Consider the following 16,451-nt stretch of genomic DNA (forward strand, 5'->3'; position numbering starts at 1 on the left):
GAGAGAACGCCACGTCACACAAAGGGCCACCTCAAAAAGACTCAGTACTTTCTCCCAGGCATGGAAACAGATTTAATGCTTAATACTTCCTTAATAACTGCTATTTTACCGACAGACTATAATGTTTCTTGTCAACAAACCATTTTTGGGTGTTACTTTCACATAAGGCTTATCCAACATACATTACACCTACAGTACCTCAGTGTGCCATTATCTAAAACTCTGACTCTTCTTCTACTCCCCATAACGTTGGCTTGAATCTGACTTTAGTATGATTTTTATAATCCTCTCTTCAGTCGTATCTTTGTCTGCCTGTCTGGACGAGGGCACACTGTCTCTCTGAGAGCTTTCATTCCCCTGAGGTACTGAAGGATGCTAGCAACAGATTCCAAGGAAACAGCAGCATCAACTCACAAATTAACATTCGGTTAACAGGTTGAAAGAGAAGGAAAACATGCATCTCCATCTGTTGCTGAGTCAAGTGGTTGAATGATTCCTAATAAAACAAAGCTTTGAAAATGTCTTCCTATGTGTAGATAAAAGAGCTCTGATTTTAATCAACCAATTAGCTTACCAAATAGCTGTTTCATCTCTGTGCAAGGTCAGCTACGTACATGTTTAGCCTAGCTTAGCATAGTATGTTTTCTTAATATGCCTCTAATAAATCTTTACGTTGTATGCGAACAAGAGAACTATCTTTCCAGACCAATTGTATCACAACATGTTTGTGTTTGGTCAGAAAAGAGCTTTAGACTCGTAGAAGCTTAGATTAAGGTTAACAAATAATGTCACCATCTCCCTTGTTCAGGGAATAACTGCCTGAAAATGTCTACATTCTATAGTAGTGTGATAAAGCTTTTGTGTGTGTGTGGAAGGTCACACGCCATCACATTCTTAATGTCTGCTGAGCCAACGCCTCAGTCCAGTGAAGAGGGATGGTTTTGATCCCGAGGCGCTGGCATATAGGCGCAATTTACGGCTGTGGCCCCCTCGCTCCACGTCCTGATTCTCATTCTCACCATCACAGCCCCACACAGACACTTATTACTAGACAGAACATAAAACATGCTTTCCCCTCGACACAGCCTCCTTTATTCATCTAAGACCTGGGAAGGAATGATTGCAACAGTCAATGAGAAGTGTGCATTTAAATGATTCAATAAATAAACTACTAATTAACCTCTCCAACTCATACTGTACATCAAAACATTGTTGAAACGTACATAAATGGAAGTCATTTTGAACCCTAGGGTAGCTCCCCAAATGTCTCAATGTGTCCAGACATGTTAGGAAAAATGTTGTAAAAGTGCTTAAAAAATGCACAAGATATGTAGAATATGAAGTAAAATGGCGAATGTAGAGGTTGCATTTTCACTCAGAGTTAACATGTTAAAGCTTCAATAAATGATACATAATCAGTGTTTCCCCTATATACAAATAGTGGCGGCGCAGCGCCGCTGCTGAAATATGCACGTCGCTGCTAGGGGGCGCCAGCCAGTACCCAAAAAAGGAAAAAAAAAATGTAATTTTAAAAAAAAAAATTATAATAAGTGGCGACCCTTTTTCTTTTTTGATTGTTTGTTATGTCGATTTGTAGTATTTTTGTTACTGTATGTTCAATAAAAGTGTATTTTTGCTAAATGTTGAGACATTGCCACTGTATGTACTAGGCAGGGCCGATTTTTGGTATTAACAGGCGGTCGCCTTGGGCGCCAGATCTGGGGGGCGATGCACTGGTAGCTCTGGGAGGGAAAAAACATTTTTGACCGTTGGCGCTCATCCAAATGTTCGGCCTTGATGTAACAACATTCATAATTAAGTAAATGTAACACCCTTTTCACCCCGGTTACACTTTTCATTTGCCCTGTACGATGCGCTGTAAGTGATGAAAGTTGGGGATGTTGGCTTATCAGGCGCCCGCAGCTCACAGCCAAAGTGCGAGCGAGAGAGCGAGCGAGGGAGAGGGAGCACCGGTACCGGCGCTGTTGTTATTAGAATCTAGTGCTCGTAGCGCTAACGGATATAAGAAGTAGATGTTTCTACAACCAGGGTGGAGGAGAGCTCTCCTGTCAGACTGAGAGGCTCAGTGAGGTAAAGGACTCTCTGAGTGTTTAGATAAATTAATTTTAGTCTAAGTTATCTCAGTGGGTCTCAAACATTTTGACCACAAATTATGTAAACACATATTTCCAAGGCACTCCTTTATAATTATTAGGATAAATAAAAACAGGTTTGAAATCATTCCAATGTATACTATAGGACAGTAATCCAAAAATATCGTTTAAAGTTGGAGAGATACAAAAATATGCATAAATAAATAAATTAAGTAAAATAAGTTAACTAGGTCAAATAAGATATGAATGAACAACAAAAATCAAATAAGCTACATTTATTTGTTATTGGCTATGGTAGGTTATTGGTTATGTTCATATACTTATTTGATTATTAAAATGTAAACCGATCTTTTTCATATGGGTGTTTTAGAGTTCCCCTAGATCAGGTCTCTAGTAATTGTGTGCTCAAAGTGCACCAGATTGAAGCTTTTACTTTAAAATGTTCAAAAAAAAATCTTCCCGGGGGGGCATACCCCCAGACCCCCCTAGACGATGTGACCACCCTCCAATTCAAATATGTTCATACAATAATGAATACATTTGAAGCTATTTTGAAGTATATGAACTATGTCAATAAGTTTCTGTTTTTGTAATGTATTTGCCTTTTGTAGAGATTTTTCATTTATTCTTTATATATAAAATCTCGCCTAGGGCAGCAAATTGGCTAGAACCGGCCCTGGTACTAGACCTCAAGAGCCTTTCTTGTGCTGACACATATAAACAAATTGGCGGGGCGCACTTCGCACGTGCACACACCAAAAAATTCCACGCGCTCCACGCTCACATTATACTGGGCCCACGTGCCTTAGCACCGCTGCTATGACTCCATCCTAGGGGAAACACTGATAATGAACATGTGATACTTGCAATGGGTGTGAAATAGGAGGGGATTTGTTTAAGCTTAAAGGTGGGTTAGGTAAGTTTGAGAAACCGGCTCGAGATCGCTAGAATTTGAAAATACACAACCGGAGAAAATCTGCCACTTCCTTATAGAGCCCCTCCTCCAACACACACGCCGATAGAAGGCTGACAGGCAGGTAGGCCATCCAATCCGTTTAGCCGGTACTTTTTACAGTATTACGGCTTCTACAGATAAAAAATTTGTATGGATTTGTTGTCAAAGCACTTAAGATATTCATTGCTATCGGGATGTTAAGAGTATTCCGTGGAATATAACAAAAAGTGTATCTCGAGCCGGTTTCTCAAACTTACCTACCCCACCTTTAAAGCAACATAGATGGAAATAAAAGGTTTGACTGCTTTATTAAAGCATACATTTTACAAAACACAGCAAGTATTTTAAGACAAACAATAGTGCAATAACTACAAAGTGACTCTTGAGAAATCAGCCATTTTGCAATGTATGCTGATTGCATTGGGACTGAAGGACTAAACCCCCTCTGATAGCTTTCAGACGCTAAGTGTCTAATTATTCCCGGAGTTACATAAGAGGCGTTATCGTCTACATGGTATTCACAGGTCTTTATAGCCTCGTAATACTCTCCTGTGTTTTCTATGGTTATTGCGAGGAAGGGGAGCTAAGGTGAAACGTAAAAATAGAAAGTTGAAGCACTCTTCAAGTTTGAAGCATGAGAAGGGAGGGCTGTTTCATAACAGCACTTTTACACCGGCATCTTAGTGGAAGGCTCCCACCACACCTTCTACTCAGCAGCACTGCAGGGGTATAAATCTTTGAAGAACTGCAACCAGCGTCACACACACACGCACATTCAGCGCTGATAATGTCCCACCCAGTTTGTGGGCGAGGGGAGATGAACTAATAAGAGACACAGGAGGCCCAAGGTCTCAGGGTCTAGGACTATCTGTGTGTAAGTGTGTGTGTAAGTGTGTGGAGGGTACAAAGATCAACGTACAGTACAGCGGCTGGTGATCCATCATATTTCCTTTAATACACGTCTGCACTGTGGCCCTGTGGAATGAATATGTCCAGAAAAAGGTCACGGTGACATTGCTTTCCTGCTCGTCTTGTTCCAAAGCAACATTTATGTTATGAGATAAATCAAAGCGAAGATGATTATCTCCTTCCTCGGACCTGAGAACATGATGGAATAATATTTCCATTGCAACACTGAGAATTAACATTGAACCTTACATGGTAATTGATCAAATGGTTTTGCTTTAGATGCGGATTGTTCTGCATTTACTGCATCATTCTAAGGGTGCAACAGATATAAATACATGCATACAGTTGTGAATATTCTCTCCATCCTTTCATAATATGTAATCGTTTATTTGGCAGGGACAATGCGCAGTAATGAACACTTAAAACATTCAAATGTATCAACCAGATTTAGCTTTGAGCTCATTTCCATCCGCAGTCCCTCATAATATCGTTAAATCACATTTAAAAATGAATGATGGACAAGGTCCTCAGATCTTTTACTTTAGTAAAAAGTAAACAATATAGAAATGCAATATGTTTCCACTGAAAGTACCAAAAGTTAAAGTATTCATTATGCAGAATTGCCCCTTTTTGGAATCTTTATATTTGATTAATGGATTATTATCACTGATGCATTCATGCATGCTGGCAAAGGGCGGGCTTGTATTTATTCATTTGCATACTGCTGGATGGCTCGTGAAACTTCCCTCAGTAATCAAAAAAGTATTCCTTAATACAACATTATGGTTGTTTTGTTCATAATATTATGTTTTATTAACTTGAATCTCCATTAAATATGACTGTATATACCAAATATATGTAAATAGTACAATAATACTTTCTGTAGAAACAGCACCTCAATATTTTACTTCCTAAATGTACTTTGTGTTTTACACCACTGTTATAAACATGAAAGGTGGGTGTTGCATCACAAATAAACACAATGAAAATCGTGGGCAGCCTCAATAATGTCAAGTCTTTATTGATATATATATGGTGTCATACAGCAATACATAGTTATAACAGTAAAGAGAATGGTATTTCAACTACATTCAATCCCTATGCTTTGTGTAGCCATGGTAGCTCTAATAAGACATTATAATGATTAAACACCCCACTGGACAGAATCATACACGTCACAAAAAAAGCTGCTTGTGTTTTAAGGCATTTCACATCCTACAGTTATTTGTTCTATGGCTAAATCTTGATTGTTGGTTTTGCACTGGTGACATACTGTATTTTCAGAGAATTCTTGATTTTTTATTCCATGAAGAAGTGGTGTTGCATGTGCACTAAGAAACGTTTGGCAGTGCAGGGGTAGTAGCAGTATGGATGGGTTTCGTTCCGACACCAATGACAACTATTTTGGCTTACAGTGTAAAGATAAAGGCTTGACATTTCCAACCATGAAACATTCATCCATTGTTATAGCTGTATACTATAACATGCTGCTAACATTGGTATGTTCTTGTACATCTCACATCTTTTCTTCTGCTTTACACTTGAATTCAGTAATCTGTTAAACAAAATGCCCAATTTTCAGATTGGCTGCCGCTCTGAATATTCCCTGTTATGATAGGCCACTGTGTAGATACAGTGCAGACACACTCACTACAGTACTCATGAATATCACAATCCTCAAGTAAAACAACCAAACTCGTTCCAGAACAGTCTGCCGTACAATCAGTCATTTTTTTGTTGTGAGTGCAGTTTGTCAAGGCGCGGGTCGCCATGACCAGCAGCAGTACAATAAGATGTGTTAAAGTCGGCAATGTGCAAGCAGAAAAAACAAGCTCTTCCTTAGTCTGTCATTCTGAGTATTCTAGTGGTGAGGTCTTACTACAACAGACATTTGATTCAGTCATGGCCACTGTAATAACGAGAGAGGTCAATTTGTTTCAAGTGTGTTGCAATCTGGCGTTTCCAACTGATTTTGCGACGTATTTTGTGCATTGATTATAGGGCTGGGTATCAGTCATCTGTATCGGGAAAGTCTTGTCCGAAATAAACCAAAACACTCGAAAAACTCTCCAGTCCATCAAAACCTGCATTTGATGCATTTGTATACTCACATCCAAAAAAGAAAGCAACTTTGTGTATGGGTATGCTCACAGCCAATCCATGCAAACATTCTTTGATTTATGCGACGTCTGATTGGCTTACATTCAAAATGTAGTGGTGTGAAATCATTTGAATTTACTGGAGGCAATTCACATAACAGGAAGTTTCCATTTACGTTTTATGTATCCATGAAGTAGGGTAAAAAAAAAAGGTATCAAATCAAGTTCTCTGTTATGGTATTGGGATACTAGTGTGTTGATACTGGTATCGAAAATGTTTTACGATACCCAGCCCTAGGTGATGCCATGGTTTTCTTCTGGCGGGGTGATGGTATGGATTATGGGGCTCACATGTGCTTCAAGCAACATTGATGGCAACATGGGAAATGAAATGGCGTAGGCATACAGCCATATGGATCATACAGAGTCTTGCTCATTTGTGCTGAAGCGCATGTTTCCACTTTAATATCATATTAGCTGCATTTCGTCTCCATTAGGGCATCTTCGCTTAACTTTCACTGTTCCTTGAATCCTTCGACAAACTGTGCAATCTGCTCTCTACATTTGCAAGATAACTTCCTGTATAAGTGCCTAAAGAGATTTCCTTATTCTTATCTTCACAGCGTTTACATCTACCTAACTCCTACCTAGCCTACAGGCTAACAAGCGCACGTCTATGACTTCTATGAGTTTTGTGCATGATGACGCTCAGCATGGAAGATGGTGAAAAGGAAGACATGAGTCGGCCTTTTAACTCCGAACGATGACATTGTGTCCAAAGAGCCATGGGCCGATGGATTCCATGCAATCATCTACATATACAACATGCAAATTATGCTCGATTATTATTTTGCTGTTTGACTTACATTATTAAATAGCTCAGTGAATCCACTTCCGGGAATGAAACTCCCCCGGGGAAGTCAAGAAGGAGTTTAAAGAGAACGCTGTGAAAAAATTGTGCAACGACACTATTTGCTCATGTACCTGATAATTAGTCTTTTAATTATTGGCTCAGCAATGCGCTATGGGTTTCCTTGAACCGTGTGCTTCCTCACTGAACTGGTCGTTTCTTCCGTGTAAGTGGATGCACACACATGCTTCCATTGGAATGTGTTGAGAGTACCTCACAGCTTGTGGTAGCTGTGCCTGACCAGAGTTGTTATTATCTGTCGTGTTTCAGTCGTGTGAAAGACCAGTATAATATGACTTTCGGAAAGATCTGTAAGAGATGCTACGTAAGTGCTTGTTATTGTTTGAGTGTGTGAACTAGAAAGAGAGAGCACTGTGTATTTTGTAAAGAGTGATTGTTACAGACGATTTATAATGGATTTCCTTTGGGGAACACATGTGGGGGAAAGGGGAAAACGGGAAGGGTAAAACACACATCTAAATCCCACACTCACTCACACACTTGTGGACATTTAGCAGATAGAAACCATGACCATGTGCTTATAATACAAGGCAAGGCGTTCAGCGTAGACGCCCACAAGTGTGTAAGTGTGGAGAATCAGGGTTTGTTCTAGCTTGGGAAATGAATAGAAGTATGGCAGGTTAGGGGTCGAAAACTAGCTTACAGTATAGGCTCTTAGTTGTTCTGATTGGTGGAATTGTCGATGGGGTCTTGCTGCTTCTCCATCTTCTTGGTGGTGACAGCGGTCTCCTCGTAAACCTCGCGCTGGGTCACCTTGCCCATGGACTTGCTCTGCTGCTGCTGCTGCTGCTGCTCCTCATCCTTGCTCTTGGAGCTCTTGCCGGAGCTGCTGTACATGCGGCTCTGGTAGTTGTAGCCTTGCCCGGAACTGATGCTGCTCATGGAGGAGCCGGGAAAGCTGATCCCAGTCCCGATGCGGGTCTCCTCACCCTCCAGCAGTTTCCTGCAGAGAGAACCATAGGGGAAAGGTTTGGAACAGATAGAGACTAATTGGAAGAAACAGCATTTTTACAATGGAGAAAGTGATTTTCCTCCCATTTTATGTCTGTATCGTGTCTTTTTAATTCATTGTTATGGTTATCATAACTTATAAAAGTGATTTGTAATAGTGATAGTGAGTTGTCTATGAGAGAACAGCCTACCTGTAAGCGGCAATCTCAATATCCAGTGCCATCTTGACATTCAGCAGATCCTGGTACTCCCTGAGGTGACGAGCCATCTCGCCCTTAGTGGCCCGCAGGTCGTTCTCCAGCTCCATCATGTTGTCCTAAGGGGAATCAAACAATACAGGAAAAGAAGGCCAGGGTTCAACACTTGTTTGAAGAAAAATAGTTACAAAAAGAACAGTTTGTTTGTGCACCTTTCTCTAAAGGGAATGATGGCAGTGCCCAGACATAGACCTCTGTCGATCCTATTTTTAATCCAGTGTGTAGCTGGCATTCTAGTCATTTATAAGCAAAATTGTGTTTGGTTTAAAAAAAAATCCACTCAGTGGGCGTTGTCAGATGCAGCAGTGGCGCGCTGTCCCATGGGAGTGAGTTTCAGCACCACGGACAGAGCTCAGCTGCTCCTTATTACGGCACCGACAATTATTTGTAATATAAGAAGAAATGCCCATACGCAATGTTTACTGTTCAATGTTACAACATCGTTATTCAACCGAAAATGAAATTATTTTATAGCATTTAAAAAAGTCATTAAAGGTACCTGGTAGTTTCCAATCTCCATATTGTGCCTTTCCTCCATCTCCCGCAGCTGCTTTTCCAGAGACTCGTTGGATCCCCTCAGACTCTCTACCTCGATGGTCTTGGACTGCAGCTGCCTCCTGTACTCGTTCAGTTCCTCCCTGCTGGCGCGGATGGCGTCATTGCTCTTGCCGGCCTGCTCGGACAGGTCGGCGAACTTGGTCTTGTACCACTCCTCGGCGGAATGCAGGTTCTTGGAGGCCATGGACTCGTACTGGCCTCGGATCTCCTTCAGGGCGGAGGTGAGGTCCGGCTTCGCCACCTCTATCTCCACGGACACCTGGGCAGCCTGGATCATGTCCGTCAGCTCGGCCACCTCCTCCTCGTGCACCTTCCTGAGGAAGTTGATCTCGTCCAGGAGAGATTCCACCTTCTTCTCCAGGTCCAGGCGCACCATGGTGGCATCATCCACATCTTTCTTATAAGCCTTGAGGGTGGCCTCAGCTTCCTCCCGGGCGCGGAACTCGTCTTCGTATTTTCCTCTGACCTTATGCAGCTCGTCCTCGACGGAATCCCTCTCTATCATGAACTGGGACTTCTCCCCGCTCAGCTCCTCCAGCTGGGAGCGCAGTTCGCGGATCTCTTGCTGGTAGAGCTCCGCCAAGCGGGACGGTTCGGCCTGCCTCTGGCGCAGAGCAGTCAACTCCGTCTCCAGCACTGCGTTGTGCTGCTCCAAGGTGCGCACTTTGTCGATAAACATGACAAAGCGGTCGTTGAGACCCTGCATTTGTTCCTTCTCATTGGTACGGACAATTTTGAACTCATTGTTGAGGGCATTGCTCTGTGTCAGGTCGAAGGTCTCCAGTGGCATGGAGCGGCCGGACTTTCTGTTGTACGAGCCCAGGGCTGATGCGTTGCTCCGGGACGCAGAGGAGGACCGGTAACCTGTCCTGGAGGACATGTTAACGGTTGACCGCGACGGAGAGGACGCATAACGGGGAGAATCCCCAAAAATCTTGCGGTAGGAGGAGGCGGAGAAGGATTCAGACCCGAAGCTCATCTTGGCGTGTATGGAGAGACAGAGCAGAGCAGTGGGCGCGTCTCCTTTATATAGGGGGACCAGCCCAGTCTTATTAATGCAGAACATATGAACATCCGGCTCATTGCTTCCATATGCGTCAGGTAGAACAGCAAATATCAATGTTGCATTTTTTTCTTATTACTATTCTACAATTAGTCTGAGGTAATCCTACTATTGGTCCAGATGTGCACAGTGGGAAGTTTTCTTTTAGTGGAGCAGATGGAACTGTCCTTTTTGGCGCAGTGGTGCGTCAAAGTTGTATCGCTTGTTTTACACTTAAAACTAATAATATAGGAAATGCTCCTCCATAAGCAAATGCTTATATAATTCATATTAAGGGAGCCTCTCCATCTGTTTCTGAAGACGAAATATATTTGCAATGTGAAAAACAACCCTATATTTACATAAAGACTGACATTATTTTAAGGAAGGACAATGATGATGCACTTTCCTTCAAAACGTTTGAAGATAGGCCTATTTGCAAATAGCACCAGAGAATTATAGTTATTCTCTAAAACATTTCAGTGACACTGTCCCACAAGTGTCCCAAGAAATTAAACACGGTGAGACATCGTTTTACAGGTTTACATTTACAGAAACTTTGTATCGTGTTTCTTTACAATGACACTAATATATTAAAAGTTAATTAAAATGGGGGGGGAAATGACGTCTGAGTTTGAACTAGAACCACATCGTAATTCATATTAATTTACCTTTTTCAAAAACAATAGTTGATAACTTTAGTTTGGCAGAGGCTACTCAAGTTTGCTCAACATCCCTTGAACACATCTCTCCACTTACAGGCCTTTGCTGCCCTCTGTCGTCAAATTGCAGCACACTGGCAGACGGGACATTTTAATATAAAGGCAAGGACCACTTGGCACTTTAAAAGCTGTTTTATATCCTTTTTTACAATGCTGATTAATTTGTAGTCACATTTTTAAAGCTCGAATCCCAATTAGTCCAACGTCCATCTGATGTGGAACAATATTAACACAGCACATCGTTTTCATGTCCTCATTTATGGATATGTTTATCTTTATGCCATAAATGAATGAAACAAATATGTTCAAAACCTTAAATATTGCCAAATAAAAAATCTAACTGTAAATTGTGGATTAGAGCATCAGGGAAGGACATGGCATGCTAAGTGTTTCTACCCAATGTGCACAGTATACGATGTAGACGAGAAATGTTAATAGAACTTCCTATTATTGTTTATTTGTATTTACACATGAGTAACCAATATGTGTTTGAGAGTAGTTTTTTGAATTCTTGTTGAGTTACTGTATGTTAGAAAAAATCGGTTTCCTAATGATCTATTGTCTGTCATTGTGCTGCATTTATGTTCTTGGATGGAAAAAATGTGCTAGGGTTTTGATTGGATACTGAGGCAGATTTTCTGTGCAATGAGAAACAGACCACAACCAAACAACAGACACAAAACATACATCACTTAGGGCTTTAAAGAATTAAGAAGCGCTTGTTAGAAAGAATGTTAAAAGCAACACCACTGCTGTTTAGCAACTGCAGTTTCAAAGTTTTTCTTAACCAGTCAAGATAGAGTTAAGAGGTAAGTATGCCTTGCAGCTCATTCAGAGCTTTGCAGGGCATAACAAGATGTGCATATTTGTCAGACTCCACAGTCACTATAATTAGAAGTTTGAAGCGGCCCTATTATGGTAATTCTTAGGTTTTATTTTCTGCCTCTACTGTGACATGTCTCCATGCTTTATTGTTCAAAAAGCTCTCTATTTTTCTCATACTGCCTGTGCTGCAGCACCTCTTTTCACCCTCCGTCTGAAACCAGAGCCCAGTCTGCTCTGATTGCTTAGCTGGCTGGCTCTGTTGTGATTTGCCAACCACTTATGACGTACAATGTGTTGGAGCCAGCTAATAATGTCGAAAAGTGATGTCACTATTATGACAACAAAGGAGTCCACTCGAGGCGTTACAGAAAGGGGGGGGGGGGATCTGAGGGTGGGAGCCATTAAATAAAAGGGTGTTGTTTCGGCCTCTTATCCCAGTTTTTGGTGAGTTGTCAGCAGTTTCACTAAAGAGTATAACTTCTCAAATGGTTTCACTTAGTCGTTTGAGGCCCATAGAGGTTATTGTACAACATTTAACAAAAAAAGCTGAGAGTTGACACATGTTGTGTCACAGAATTTTTTCTTATTTCCTTCCCCATTTTTTATTACTAGACTTTGGAATGGCGACCTCTAAGATGATAACCTCATACACTCTTAACTATCTTAAGCAGATAACTAGCTCCACATTGACCAACTACATAAGGTACATGTTATTGGACATGCATTTATTCATTATCAGTAGTGGACACCGTACATTTACCACTTCAACTTGTTTATTTACATTTTCTGTATATTTTATACTTTTTACTCAAATACATTACTTTGTTTACATTCATTAATTTGGAAATTCAAACTCGGACTATACACAAAATATTATCAATACATGTCATATTATAGATTAGGTGAACATTCACAAGCTACCTGGCATTATAAAATTAAATTACCAAAGTAAAACCTGTAGTAAAGGAAAATGAGAGCTCCACGTTTACTATCTTCACCAGTAAACACGTGATAAACATATTCATTAATGAATCATTACTATTAAACAGTAGTGTAAAGTAGCCAAGTATTTACTTAAGTAGAGTACTTAAGTAACATTTTGAGATACTTGTACTTTACTTGAGTATTTCCAGTATACAAAGTCATTAAAACTAGCTGCACCTTTACCAGCTCTGATAACACTTTAATGCATCAATAATTGCAATCAAAACATAATATAAATTATTCTGAAATGGGCCTATCTGCATAAGAGTACTTTTACTTTTGGTACTTTAAGTATTTTTTGATGCTGATACTTTTGTACTCTTACTTGAAACATTTTGAATGCAGGACTTTTACGTAACAGAGTATTCCTACTCAGATCTGAGGATCTGAGTACTTCTCCCACCACTACTACATAATCATCATTGAGCAGGGTACTTTTCGTACTATATTGATTTACTAGTTCATTGATAATATAAGTAATATTTTGTATGCAAGTCTTTTGTTGTGGTATTGCTGATTTCACCAAAGTAAAATATCTGATACTTATCACAGAATGCATGTTATCATCATAATCACCTAATTTGTGCGGTTTGTTGTGATTTTAATAGGTTTGTGACTGTCTTTAATCCTGAGTAGATAACTCGGTGATCTTTTCACTGCTGCCTAGGTGTCTCTTGTAGTGAACTGATAACAGAAGCAGGACCGCGGTGTCACGTGTCTGTGCCACGACGACAGAGAGTCCCGCCTCCTCCTGACAGACAGGAGACGCGTCGCCCCTGAACGCCTCACAACAACAGCTGGTAGCACAGAGGAAGAGAGTGAGAGCTAAGCAGAGAGCAGGAACAGCACTCATCTGCTGCCTGGCGTTTTACAGTGAAGACACTTTAGGAAAACACAGCGGCTATTTTCCTCCGACTTTTACACAGCTCAAGGCGCATGCTCAGACAGACAAAGTGACGGTGCAGTTGTTTTATTCAGGAACTCGGAGGTGAGTACAGTAATGCCAGTCACGACTTAACGCAGTCAAATCTGTCCCCGACACTTTGTGGCTTTTGTTTTTGCATCAAAGCCAGCTAGCGCGTTAGCTTTGCCCGAATCACTTGTATCCGTCCTTCTCAGTAATGTCAGCTATGAGATACAGAGCCGGACAGAGACTGTTTGAGCGGACTGTTAGCTAGCTTCACAGTTAGGCAAATAACGGGACGTTGTCTTGTACCCCGTCGTTAACCCCTGCGAACAAGGGCTTTATTTGCTGTTAGCTTGAAAATATACTTTCACAGTAAGTTAGCTTAAGCTAATCTCGCACGCTTCACCCATCGTTGGTTTAATAATATCTCTTTTAAATGTAAACAGCTATGTAAACGCTATTACTACACGTAAACCACATCCTATGTTGAGTGACAGCTAACGTTACGTGTACCATTGTTTGAGATGAGCGTCGACCCTCTTTCTCAAGTCTGACCTGCGGCATCAAAGCCTGTAACAAGTTATGTTATGCCCTTTCTCCAGAGAATGTTTGCAGGGTAGAACTGAAGTTTTCCTATTGTTGCAATGTGAATCTCTCCAAGCCACTGCTCCCTTTAGGCTGCGGCCCCACGAGGACGAATTCGGTCGTTTGCGTTACTGTTTAGTGTCATATAGACCGTTCGGCCACACGAGGACGACCGAATATGGCACTAAACGACTGAGGAAACGACAACGGGTCCCAAGGTGGATAGAAATGCATACGCCACTCTCTGGGGGGTCAAACAGCTCCGTGTGTGCGCCCTATACAGACATTTTCAGATCACTGATAGTGATTGCGCAATAGCCCCGCCTCTCCCCACCTCTTCTGCTCACCTCCGCTTACCCCGCGCCAGTGCTGAAGTGTTTCGCCACCAACAACAACAACAACAATGGCGGATCGCAGAGTTGCTATCGTGCTCCGGACGCTATTGACCATGCTACAGTTGTTTGTGCAACATCTACAGCAATAATGATGAGGCAATAGCCCCGCCTCTCCCCACCTCTGCTGCTCACCCCCACGTCAAAGTAAACTGCACCCTGAATTCAGATTATTTATCTTTCTCTCGCGAGTGAAATCTAATCTGACAGGACGGAGACACCAGCTCTGCTCACCTGCAGCTCCTCCCTCTGCAGCAAAACACACACTTCAAGTCAGATCATCACCCTTAGCTATTTTAATTACCTCTCAAACTCCCTAAACTAGTTATAAATATGTTTATGTTTACAGTCGGCCGGGTCACTGATTACTGGATGAACTGCTGCATGAGACAGACACTGGCGCTGTCCGAAGAGTGGGAGGAAAAAGAGAGGCTCCGTGTATTTTATCATTATATTATATAGAGTCGTTATTCATTTGTTTTAAAGCTCAATAAATAACAAAGAAGACCTTTGACCGGCACTTTTATAATTTTGTCCGGAAGATTTCAACTTTAATACACGCTGGCTGGCGAAAAACTCTGCCCGGTTCCCTCGGCCCCCACCGCGGAGAATACACAGAAGGGCAACCATGACAACCATGCTTCTTCGCTGCTTTTGTGGAGGAAGTTACAGCGCCACGTAGAGGCTCCTGCATATGTACTGCAGCTTCTCCAGCGGATGGAGCTAAACGGAGCGGTCTCGTGTGGGCAGACACTATCCGGATAATTATTGCATGTGGACGGAAGCCGTTTGCGATTGCGTTTGCGTTAATCCTATGCGTTTAGCCGTTTTCGTCCTCGTGGGGCCGCAGCCTTAGTTTCAGAGCCCAGTGGACCCAGTTCAGGCAATGGGCCAAGGTGTCATAAAGGCATTAGCTGAAATAATAGAAATGCATTACCACGATTAGAAACATCTTTGAAACTGTCTAGTTATGTTATTTTCAGACCCTGTACAAAATTAGATTCCAGATTGTAAAAGACAGACATGTCAACGCCTTTGTTTACCCTCATGTATATATAGTCAATATTTATTGCGTTGTTAGTACTCTAACGCAGTGTTTGTTGACACTTGCGACAGCGTGCTAGTTCAATTAGCATTTTGTGCTGGCACCAAAAGCAAGAAAGCTGATCTGCCTTTGCTTCCTGCAGCACAGCCTCTCCAGTGACAGGAGAATGATAGGGAGAAAACAAACTTACAACTCTGGCCTTAAGGACAAGACGAGGCTTCATAGCATTCACGAGACATTGATTCCGCACATTATCCTCTCTGTCCTTTCCTCTTTGATCCTTTGTGTGCATCATCTGATGATTCATTGTCAGAGAAAGACTTGATTGTGTTATTTCCGTAAAATACCGTACTATTATGACCTGGCCGTGTTAAATTGTTTCATTAGCTTTTGATTCAGTCTTTTTGCTCATGGCATTGTTCTTTGACTCTGCCTTGTGATATAGTTATGGTTTGATAAACAGACAAGGTTGAATCTTCATGGTTTGATCTGTCTCATAAATGAACCCAGTGGCCTCACTGGCCTGACACAGTATGCCCCCCCTCCCCACCCATCCTCTGCTCCCCCACCATGACCTCTATTTGCAGTTGAACACACCATGACAAAGTCTGCATTAAATGATGATGATGATGATGATGAATGACAGTGCAATGATGGAAAACTACAATTATCAACAGAATGTAAAGGGATTACAGGTTGATGTTATGTCAGAGCGGTTTTGTATAGTTATCTGCTGAAATGAGCATGCTAACTGACTAGCCTGGGCCTGTCCCATCATGTCATTTAGTTTGGTTATAGGAATTAAATCACAATGGCTGAAATGAGAAAACGCAATTCCATCACAGCTGGTTTATCCCAGGGGCTTCAAACTTGCTGTTGCTGCCTTTGCAGGTTACACCAACACTTCTCCAGCTGTGAAACGGGGATGTTTTGATAGGAACCTTTTTTTCTACCATATTGCATCCATTAAAAAAAACCTGCTTACTAAGCTCTTGGCTGCTAAGATGCGTTGTGTAGGTGGTTGAAGCTTTAGGGCTGCACTGCACTCCACCTAAAGAAGATTTATATTATACTCTGATCGTCTGCTATAGCATTCTGGATCAAATATTGCCTCTGTCAAAGGATACTAAGGAAGCACTCAAACCACCTCTCATACGGCTTAGACGATAATATTG

General features: G+C 41.6%; 2 protein-coding genes across 3 annotated transcripts in view; one reads left to right on the forward strand and one right to left on the reverse strand.

Moving 5' to 3' along the window:
• Window positions 1-4,967: 4,967 nt before the first annotated feature.
• inab (internexin neuronal intermediate filament protein, alpha b) lies at window positions 4,968-9,890 on the reverse strand. Its single transcript, XM_034096302.2, has 3 exons — window positions 8,716-9,890; window positions 8,151-8,275; window positions 4,968-7,951 (listed from the first exon to the last, which is right to left on the reverse strand). The coding sequence occupies exons 1-3, from the start codon at window positions 9,838-9,840 to the stop codon at window positions 7,663-7,665; spliced, it is 1,539 nt and encodes a 512-aa protein (XP_033952193.1). The 5' UTR covers window positions 9,841-9,890; the 3' UTR covers window positions 4,968-7,662.
• Window positions 9,891-13,119: 3,229 nt separating this feature from the next.
• Window positions 13,120-16,451, forward strand: part of nt5c2b (5'-nucleotidase, cytosolic IIb) — a 28,822-nt gene continuing 25,490 nt past the window's right edge. For both annotated transcript variants that reach the window (XM_034096104.2, XM_034096183.2), the window contains exon 1: window positions 13,120-13,335. The gene's annotated coding sequence lies outside the window, so the exon portion shown is untranslated. The remainder of the gene's footprint in view (window positions 13,336-16,451) is intronic.

This window comes from Pseudochaenichthys georgianus, chromosome 1, assembly GCF_902827115.2.
Source record: "Pseudochaenichthys georgianus chromosome 1, fPseGeo1.2, whole genome shotgun sequence".
Lineage (NCBI taxonomy): Eukaryota > Metazoa > Chordata > Actinopteri > Perciformes > Channichthyidae > Pseudochaenichthys > Pseudochaenichthys georgianus.